At 43.4% G+C, this 10,634-nt stretch overlaps 1 protein-coding gene across 1 annotated transcript in view; it reads right to left on the bottom strand.

The window, feature by feature from the left end:
- The window catches only part of NDFIP1 (Nedd4 family interacting protein 1), a gene marked incomplete at its 5' end in the record, with an annotated part of 13,080 nt that overhangs the window by 2,157 nt on the left and 289 nt on the right, over positions 1-10,634 (bottom strand). Inside the window, 6 exons of the mRNA XM_010176389.2 lie at positions 1,153-1,258; positions 1,879-1,945; positions 3,723-3,847; positions 4,019-4,106; positions 5,071-5,201; positions 6,403-6,490. Coding sequence (XP_010174691.2) covers positions 1,155-1,258; positions 1,879-1,945; positions 3,723-3,847; positions 4,019-4,106; positions 5,071-5,201; positions 6,403-6,490 — 603 coding nt within the window. The remainder of the gene's footprint in view (positions 1-1,152; positions 1,259-1,878; positions 1,946-3,722; positions 3,848-4,018; positions 4,107-5,070; positions 5,202-6,402; positions 6,491-10,634) is intronic.

Here is a 10,634-nt window from a genome sequence, read left to right as displayed (position 1 = left end):
AATTCGAGAGGATATTACAAATCCTGGAGGAGGTCATAAACCATAACTGTGTTAAATAGAACTGAAACACTTAAATAAATTGACTGAACTATTTTTACACACTATCATCAGTGGAAAATTCAAGCTGGAAAACAGAGCACAATGCCCGTTCTGTGTGGCGTGTTCTCCTTGCAGAGTAGGAACGAGGCAGAACCTTACGCAATTCATAGTTTCTAATAAAAGGAAAGTGCATTTGGAAAAATCAAGCCTCGGTTTTAAAATCTGAACAAGTTAATGACCCCCAATTTAAAGCCAGAGTTTGTTTGGTTTCTTTATACCACTGTCCCAGCTGCAATTGCTTCAACCCTGTCCTGGGGAAATCGAGTGCTATTGTGATATTTCTAAAGGGAGCATCATGTTGCACTCGCCATCTGGGAAGCAACCTATTACAGGATTTCCTTCCCCTCAGGGAGGGACAGTTAATGCAAGGCCATTATCTGCTGTAAGCAGGAAATTATGCTACAAGGGTTCAGCTCCTTAAGCCTCCTGCTTTAAAGTCCCATTAAGAAGGCAGCAACATTAAGGTTCAGCCTTAAAGCGCAAGACTTTTAGGCATTAAGGTTTTGGAAAGATGTCCAGGCAGGACAGTCTGTTCAAAGATGTGGCAGGGGTTGTCAAAGGTGTGCAAGAGTTTTAATTTCTGCAGGAACTTGGCAGAAAATTCAAACAGTGTGCAAAATTCAGACAAATTGTTCTTTCTGGGACAGAAGCCAAAGACACTGGCACAATCTTCTAACAACATTTTGTGACCTTTACTCGTGTCTAGGGCATGAGTTTCAGGCATGTGATTTATTCTGAAAGACACACTTGCCAAATACAGGGCAATACCAATGGGCAGAGATTTTGTTCTTTACAACCCAAGTCATGGAATCTCATGAATATATAATTCCTCAAAGCAAAAACTCGGGAAGAAAGAAACAGGTATTTCTCTGCTCCTCAGCAAGTCAGTCTGGACTCTGCAGAAACAGGAGCTGCGTACGGGATACCAAGAAACAACCATTTTCTGCTGCCTTGTGTTCTAAAAGTATTCAAGCAAAGAGAAGTCTAGCCTAAAAGAGTGACTATAAATAGAGTTAAAAACAAAACATGAATTCAGGAAAGCAGAAAATTTACCTTTAGTAAATAAAGAGAACTCTGGTTCTGGGGAGAGTGGAGAAAGTATCTGGCATCTTCCTAACCTTTGCATAATTAATAAATCCTCTGAGAAACAGCAGAAAACCTAGATGGGAGAAACACATTTGTCCAGTTAACACAGGTTTTGCTTCTTCAATTAGCAAAGGAACAGTTCAGTGCACTGTTACTGCTACGGAGGGACCCGAGTCACTGGGATGCACAATAGGTGATGAAATACAGTGATTGTTTTTGTATCAATGTCATCTCATCTCTCAATTTCAGGCAATCTCAAAAACAAACTTTCCTCAGGCAATCACAAAACTTTTGACTCCAAATGAGATCCAGTCACTTCCAAAGGAGGGGAGAAAAAAGAAAAAAAAAGAAAAAAAAGGAAAGAAGGACCACAAGCCCCTCTTCCATTTCAGATCTAACACCAGGTACAACATCAGTGACTACAAAGACAAGCATCGTTCTCTCCTCTACTCCTTCTGGATGATAAACAGGATGCTGCCACCACGAAATGACACCAAAAGGACAGTGTTTCTGTGCAGCTTTAAAACTGAGAAGGCATTCAGTAAGAGGAGCAGTGCTCTGAGGTTACATTTCAGTGTTACATTGATATACATGTATTTCAATAGCCAGTAAAGCCACGCTCACAAAAGCCCTGGTTGTACTTTGGGGAGTTGTAAGCATACATTCCCTCTTCCCCCCTGAACAAACACTCACCTAGTACGAGGAAGACCCACCAAAGCCAATACTGACCATCGAAGTAACCAGGAAAATAGGTGGAGAACTAAAAATTTTAAAAAAAGATACCAGTTAGAGCACATGGCAGTTTCTGAACCCAAATCTATTCTCATTAATTTCAGCAGTAACCAGATCAAGCCCAGTGCATCCATTTCATCAACTGCACACACTGCAGGGAACGAGCTGCCTCCACAAACTTTCGTTTGAGGTTTTTCTACACACATCAGACCAGCTCTAACCAAGGGGAAAGGAGCAGATCCAACACCCAGCCATAAACTCTTGCAATCAGTGGAGCAGAAAGACACTACTGAGCAAATACTCTGATTTTCCCTGATGTTCTTTGATGCTTATAAACCATAGTTGCAGTTTCTGAGAGGGAAGACCAGGTTTCCAGCAGCAGATCACACACTAACTACACTGTGAGGCTGGACAGTGCAGCAAACACGAGTCCAGCTGGCAAAGAAATCCCAGGTCTGTGGAACCCTCTGACAATATTTCCTATTGGGAAGATTACTGTCATTGAATGAAAGGCACCAGCACTATCAGAGCACTGAAGTTCACTGTGTCAGTGGTAAACACAGGACAATTTTTTTGTTTTCATTCTATTCAAGTTTAAAAACCTAACAAAAGGTAAGCTTGTTATCAGAGTTTAAATCAAATCCACAGTTAAGGTCACCTGCTTCTGTCACACCTTTTAATCCAGCAAATAGTTCTTAGCACCCACTGTTACAAGATGACCCCCAAAATCTTAACTTTCTACAGAAAAAAGTTAACAGGTGCTGTATTTACAAATTACAACTTCTAGCCCAAAGAAACCAGGTTATGAAGTGACAGCCCTAACACTTCTCCTTAAGCACAGCTAATGAGATTTTTTGTCTGAAATTCCAAACTTGGCCTGTGATGTCTGCATGCCATTTTCACAGACACCTTCTTTTCATGGGCTCCAAATAATGCTTTTCTGCTATTTTCTCATAGTCAAATACTCTGACTTTTTTGCTGTTGTTGTTCCTTCCAGCATCAGCACATCTATATCCTTTTTTTTTTCTTTTTTCTTTTTTTTTTCCCCAAAAAAGTTTTCTCTTTCTTCCCTTCCAAGTTTTAAAAACACTACATCAGCCTTACTTGCTTCTGCAGGTAGAGGTCTGTGCCCAGCTGGGGCACCCAGGGGATGTTTTAACGGCCTGGATATGCCCAGAATTTACACAGAAATTAAACAAACCAGGAAACAGTGCTTCCTCCTGATCTCCTGCTGCTTGTGCCGCAGGCACATCACACCAGAGGGCACCAGCGGGCTTCTCCCATCCCTGGGACAAAGGGTGGCTGCCTCTTTCTCCACTGAAAACCAAACCTCACCCCTCCTAGTTTTCCAGTCCCTATTTCCTTCTCCTCACCAGTCACGCTCACAGTTAGCCCATGTTTTAGAGGTTTTGGGGTTTTTTTTTCAGAGGAGCACTTAAGGCACATCATACTGGAGAGAAACATCCCCACGCTGACAGCAGGGCTGGCTTTATCCAAATAAATGTTTTACAAAGACCAGATCATTGTTAGTGCTCAACACACAAACACATTTTGCTCCAGTACAGTGGCTCTGTCAGAGAGTGCCACACTTGGGTGTGCAACCTTGATTCTCTTTTATTACAATAATAATTCCAGCATATAAACAGAAGAGATGAAAGAGCTTTGTTCTCAGTGAACAAGGGGCTCAAAATCTACTTTGTTATAAAAAGCTAAACCTGTAACTAACTTCAGTATAAATGAGATAAAAACGAGCTAGGGAAAGGGTACCAGTGTCTACATATGTGTTTTTGCATTACACAACTTACCCTGACAATAAGGATCCACTTAATAAGAGACAGACCAAACCCAGAAATGGCCCCATATCGTCCTGCAGCTGAAGTAGTCAGACAGAAACACAGGAAAAATCCAATCCAGTTGAAGAGGAATGCCACTGAGAAAGCAGAAAGCAGCAGGTCAAGCCCTCTTTATATTCCAAGGGAAAAAAAAAACCTCATAAAACCCTTGCACACAAGTTTTTCCTGGTGTTACATAAAGTGTGAAAATAACTCTAGCTATTTTGAGTCACTACCTGAAAAAAATCTAAGTTCCAGCAGGTACTTACTGAAGAAAGTCAGCATGAAAATGCCATCATTTCCTATCCTCAGCTGGTCAGTGTCATCAAAATCATCCCGTGCCACAAAGTCATCATCCTGCAAGTCAGAGGGAGACAAGATGTGGGTGGATTTAAGTCATTCCAGTCCGTACAGCAATCCCAGTTCTGCATGTGGCTCTTCAAGAAAGGGTCAGCAAACTGTACAGCCCTCAAAAAGCAGTGTACGATGGAGGGACACAAAATGCTTCGCTTACATTGAAGGAAAGTCTCCCCTGGGAGCAGGGGAAATCCCAAATCTCTAAAGGCTCCAAATGCAAGCAGGAAAAATTCCTGCTTTGCATCCTGAGATGATGCAGGGCATGAAATACTAAGTCACTGGTAGTATTTTGATTTTTTAAGATAGTCAAGATTGGGCATGTTTTAGTTCTTACTGTGAAGAATTCCCCTACTCAGCAAAAAATGAAACTTATCATCTCAGCAAAGAATTTGGCTTCTGTGAGGAAGTATAATGAGCAGTAAACATCTAATGCTAGCGGGGGTGGAGGAAGAGGCTGAAGAAAAGATCATGCTGAAAAACCAAAAACAAATAAAAGATTTAAAAAATAATTATTCTGACAATGGTTTTATCATCCTTTTATCAGCTACACTGACCTCTGGAAAAGTCATATCAGTAAGTAGCAGGAATATCGAGGGTAGACAGGCTGGAAGGCTGAACAATTCATCCTATATCTTCTTTTTTTAAAAAAAAAAAAGAGCCACCAGTGACAATGCACAGGGATATACTACAGCTCCCCTGTCAGCTTGCCAGAGTAATCTGGGTAGCACATGCTGGCATTACTGAGATGCCTTACATCATCAGAGCTGCCCAGAGGAAAATTTAAAAACAAAAAAAAATCCAACAAAATTAGGCACAGAACTCTTCAGAGAATGTAGTGTCACTTCCCCAGAAAGCTTATGAAAAAAAAAAAACCCCAAAAGTGCTGACACTTGGTCAGCAGGAGTTCAACCAGAAACTCTACAGAAGAAATGTGAAGGACATACAGCCGGCCAAGCGCACTCACCCTTCCAGGAACCAAGGGAATGGTGGCTTCAGCCTTGGTTCTCTCTGCCTCATCATAACTAGGCAGTGTGGTGGCCACGTTGTAAGATGGAGGCTTAGGAAATCCTGACTCATCCTTGTAGTCAAAATAAGCTGGGAAAAAAAAATATATATATTTAGAGAGAGAGAGAGAGAGAGAGAGAGAGAGAAGGTAACTTGTTAGTTTCTTAAGAACACAGTGTTGGGATTGAGAAACGTTTCAGATGACTTCAAAAGATCCCAGTGTCCTTGACTGTTGAAGCCTGTCCCTCCTGTCCCCTCCCCACCCCTCCAGCCTCTTACCATCCCAAACACAAAGTGTAAAACATGGGAGCACCTTATCTAAAACAAAGTAATATGCAGAGCGCTGCTTTACCACTCCTGGCTGTATTTATTTTTAACACAATGATGCATGCTGTGTCTCTCCTGACTTCAACAAACAGAAGCAGTTGTATTTTCAAATCCCAAGTGAGTCAAAGAAGGATGACTGCAACCCTCGGGCCACTGGTGATCAATTTTTCCAGAGAGAGACTCCAACATGTTTTCTGATGAAGGGGAAAAGGATTGGAACAAAAATCAACCACAGCACTTCTGAGCCCCAGTCGCTGAGACACGCTGTGGAACCAGAGCTAAGGGGACATCCTCACAGTCCACGTGCCAGGGCAGGACACTCAGTAGGCAGCTTGAGAAACACAATATCCAAACTTCTACCCAAAGCTGGCTGGCTGTTTGAAAGACTGGCAGTTATACTGCATTTAATTCACAAATCTTATTTGAAAAATTGACTATGAAAGCTCTAGAGGGGAAAAAAATGAAAAGATTTACCTAAGCCAAAACACTCTGACAGAGAACCAGCACAAAACAAGCTGCTTTGCTAACAGCTATCAGCAACGTGACAGCATGATGATTCAGAAGCAGAATCCTTATGACCAAGTCCTTAGTTACTGGAAAATGCAGAAAGAGTGAATCCCTTTTAAGTAACAAGTCCTTTTTGGAAGGAGCACAGCATCACCCAAATGCCAAATAATGAGAGGGGAACCACAAATCCTCACAGCACTTTGATTTTAACTGTCCTCAATCTACTAAGAACACTGTGAAATGTAACTTGAACACCACTCTGATGGGATGACATCAGATGAACGTAGCCAAAGTGCATCTTCTAAACCACAAGCAACAATAGTCTCTCTGGATCAATTCTGATCCTTTGCAGCCTTGGTAAGGATGCTGCAATGCCACGTGTCAATAAGGAGAGCAATTCCGGAGGTAAGGAAGAACAAGAGAGCAAGCCCAGCTCTTTCCTTTCAGTTCAGTTTACCTGTGTTCTCCGCAGAAATGCTGCTGTAAGGCGGAGGAGCATCGTTCAACACTGGCGCAGTCTCGCCTGGCTCCTCTTCATTCTGCAGCTGGAGAGACCCACACACGAGAGAGGTGAACAGGGTTCCTCCAGGTCTGTGAAATCACCCCTGTAGTTTTAATTGCACACAACAGATTCTGCTGGCAGAAGCCTGTTCTACAGCACCCCGGGACGTTCGAGCAGCTGCTCAGCTTCCCTCTGAAGCACTCCCAGTTGAAATGATCAACATGTCAGCTCAGTTTCAATGTGTTTTTCAATTGTATCCTCACACACCTGGACTCTGACAAAGCACAGCACACATCTTTTCAGTGCCTTTCCATTTCCTTGGCACTTCCTCAGCTCACACTGCTCAGGAGCTGCAGTTGCACTTGTTTTAGTTGAGGAAACAGCAGGAGATACCCAACACAAGACTCCAGTGCTGCCCCTGGCTTTGCTGAGGAAGGTTTGGTTTTTTTCACGGATGCATTACATAACAACACATACAAGTACAGATCTCACCATCTCCCTTCACCCTTTCACACTGTATGACTGCAAAGGAGACAGTTTGTTCTGTGCACTGTGCTTCCCACAGGCTCTGTATAAATAACCACAGGGCTCTATCACATATACAGTGTCACTTGCACGAAGCAGGTACGCAAAGGCAGGCTTTGATCAGAGGAGCTGACAATACCAGGCCAGGAGCATTCGCAGCAGAAAGCACCAGAAAGGAATTTACAAATCAGCTGCCATCTCATTTTTTTTTTCTGCTTCTTCTTTCCATTTCTCATCATCTCATCAACAAAGAAACTGAGGTTTTATGCAGAAAGACAACTCATTTCAAAAAAAGCACCTTAGGGTTCAACCGCCTGCCTGAGCAGAGAGGTCCCAACCTCTTCTGTAACCACCACAGGAACAGCAGCAACCCTGGAACTCCTTCCTTAACATCTTGAACTATCCCCCCTCCTGTCCCTGCCATCCATGACATTTTGCTTTCTTTTCTTGGGAGAGACATATTGCCATTCAAGTCCTTCCCAAGCATTTAAAGCAGGAAGGTGGGGATATGTTCTTATTTTACTTGTACGTCTTATCAGGGGAAAAAAAAACCCAAAAAACAACTAATTAGCCCACACTTCTAAATGAAGGTTTTGTTTTATACTTAACTTCTCTGTGTCTTGGGTTTTTATCCCTTTTGCAGCCTAAGATCAAAGATCAGACTACATACACGTCCTCTGTGAAAGTCAAAGCCAAAACTTTTTCAGATGTTTAAGTGCAATTCATCGGATGTTTGCGTCCCAGCCACTGCTGCGTGTCTGAACTGTGAGACACCCGAGTCCCACAAGCTTGGGACAAGATTGTCTCATTTTCTCTGCCAGTAACTGGACTCATGAGCTGCACAACACGAGCACACACAGAAGAGTCGCTGCCAGCCGGTGGTTCACTGCACCGTGGCCAGGCACAGTGTCCCCAAAGGCTTTTCACCCAGTGGTGTCACAGCTCCCTACGCCACTTGGAAAGGGAAGAAATGACAGTGGGAAGCACTGGAAAAAAATTCAGCAGCACTGTCACCTGCTCCAGCTGTACCAAACCAGCCCTGGACTCTGTTTCACTGGCATGTGAAGGTCACCTTGCTACTCCAACAGCGAGTCTCCATCCTCTCCCCATCCACATTTTCCAAACAGGAGAGGGGGGAATAAAAAAAGAGAGCTGCTGAGCTCCAAGCTTTCTGGGTAAGAACTCCCCACGTGGCACAAAGCTGAAGCACTTCCTTAAAGAAGGAGAAATTAATTAAGTGATCCGGATGAAAACCGTAATCCGTATTACAGCAGGAGCAGCTCCTAGCACAGATGCTGTGGCTGTCAGCAGGAGACAGCTGAAACGCTGGCCCCGGGCCAGCCGCCAGCCCACACCAAATCAATCCCCTTCTGCACCCCAGGAGTGAGACCGCGGGGTACCCGAGGCGGAGGTGGCAGGTACCTGCCTCCATGGCTGCAGCTTTAATTAGGCTCAGGGCACTAAGTAATTAACACGATAAGCTGCAGCAACTCCTACCACAGCAACGCATCTTCATCTTTTTCAAACCAGTCAACTCAGCACGAGCCCTCACCAAGAAACAAAAACGCCTTATTTTATAAACCACGTGGAGTTCAGTCATTAGGAGAAAACGCAAACCAACTTGTGAAGTAATTGCCTATGAAAATAAGCTTTAAAAAAAATAAGAATGTTAAAAAGGGAGCACTGCTGCAGAAATCCAGGAGCAGCCCCCACACAGCATGAGAGGGGCAGCCAAAGGGATAATCCCATAACATGCAGAGGGTCAAACCAGTTGATTCAGTCTCTCTCAGTTCTGTAGTCTATGAATTCCCAGAAAAAGCTCCACTATGCTTATTTTCAGTCTACCCATGAAAATTCAATAATTCTCCCCTTTTTTTTCTTCTGCCTGCACAGGATTCAGACTATTAATGAAGGAGGAAAGGCTCAGGGACACGAGGGACACTCTGGACACCACATGCCCTGCGTTACCTGCTCCCCTAGCGAGGGGGTGGCAGAAATTAAAACCCTAATATTTCTGAGAAAGGAGACACAGAAAACCTAAAAGTACAATCACCAAGGAGGGAGAAAGGAAAGCACAGCATGTGACAACAGCACAAGGGATGAAACAGGAGAGACACTGACAGTTGAGTGTAATATTAATTCCAACCACTGGATTCTTATGAGGTTCTTCTTGCAATAGTAAAAAGAAATACATATTCCTACAGCTGCCTGGCATGGGTGAAAGCAAGCTGGACCTCTTCTAGCTTCCCACTGTCACGATGCAGGTAACGACACAAAAGATGCAGACACTTTTTAAAGCTGAGCTGGAGGCTGTAGAAGGTACAGAGTTATAGAAAACAGATTTTTCTCCTAATGGACAAGGTACACGAATGCCTTCCAGCCTTTTTAATGAGTCCAGACATCTAAAATTCAACTAAGTGCTTATTAGCAAAGCAGTTAAGGGTTCATGTGACAGGAAGAATGAGTCATCAGCTCTCCCAGGGCCCAGCACTGCCCTGGCCCTGCCTGTTCCAGCCGCCTTGAGCAGCACCGGGCACAGGCCACGGGGACGGGACACGCCACTCGGGTTTGTGGATAATTCCCTCCTTGGGCCACCACTGAGAGTCTTCAGGACCCGGAGAACCTGATCAAAGAATATTTGTCTGAAGTCTATTTTGCTGAGGCTGTGGGGTGTTCTTTCTTTGAGTCACGTGCTTGTAAAGCATGACTCTTGTTGTATTTGTGGCATTAAAAAAATAAGACAGTCTTCACAGCAAGGCAGCCAGTTATCAAAACAAAAGTTTGGCAGTGATTTTTTTTTTCACTGGATTGCTAAAACAACAGAAAGTTGCCTGGCAGAACAGGGTAAAACCCAGGGACATTTATTTTCCAAAAAGCACTGTCAGAAGCATAGCTTTGAGCAGGACATCGCCGCTGTCTGCCACCTCCCCTTGCCTGAGACACGTCCCATGTGAAAGCACACAGCACAGCAGCAGCAGAGTCCAAAACTCACCAATGTTTCAAAATACTTCCACAGAAACTTTGAAGAAAGCATTTCCAATAAATACACTCGTTAATTCTTCCAAACTTTCTAAACTTAGCACAGCTTTGGATTTATTTTTCCTAACCTCCTCTTCCCCCAGTCCTTAGGCCTTTTCCAACCAAGGCAATTCTGTAATTCTAGGCACTAAATCGGGATTACCACAAGCTTTGCCTTAGCAATATATCATCATCAGTAGTACATCAACTCAGCCATGTATAATCAATGTGTACTGCACGTCAGTCCTGATTTCATGTTCTGACACACGAGGTAGAACTGCACAGAAATCTCACTTTTTATAAAAAAGGTGATAGGATTTATTTTTTCAGAACAATGAGATCATAACCTTTGCAAGACAAATGTTTAAAAAATAAAATTTTAAAATGGGTATCACTACTAAATTTGAGGATGCTCCAGCAAGCCAAGTCCACAGGAAGGTGACACTTCACTCCCACTGCAACACGCCGTACTCTTCTCCTTCCTTATCTCTGGCCTTTTGGAAGCAAATGGAAAGTTCTGCCAACTCCAAAGCAGAAGAGAAAAGATTTTCATTGACTTACACTTCACCTCAAACATACCCCGATTTGAAATCCTGACTTTTGCCCGATGCTGTTGCAGATTCCTATAACTCAATATCAGCTTA

This window comes from Antrostomus carolinensis, unplaced genomic scaffold, assembly GCF_000700745.2.
Source record: "Antrostomus carolinensis isolate BGI_N321 unplaced genomic scaffold, ASM70074v2 scaffold30159, whole genome shotgun sequence".
Classification (NCBI taxonomy): Eukaryota; Metazoa; Chordata; class Aves; order Caprimulgiformes; family Caprimulgidae; genus Antrostomus; species Antrostomus carolinensis.
The sequence above is the reverse complement of the archived record's forward strand: the minus strand, read 5'-3'. Positions and strand labels throughout refer to the sequence as shown.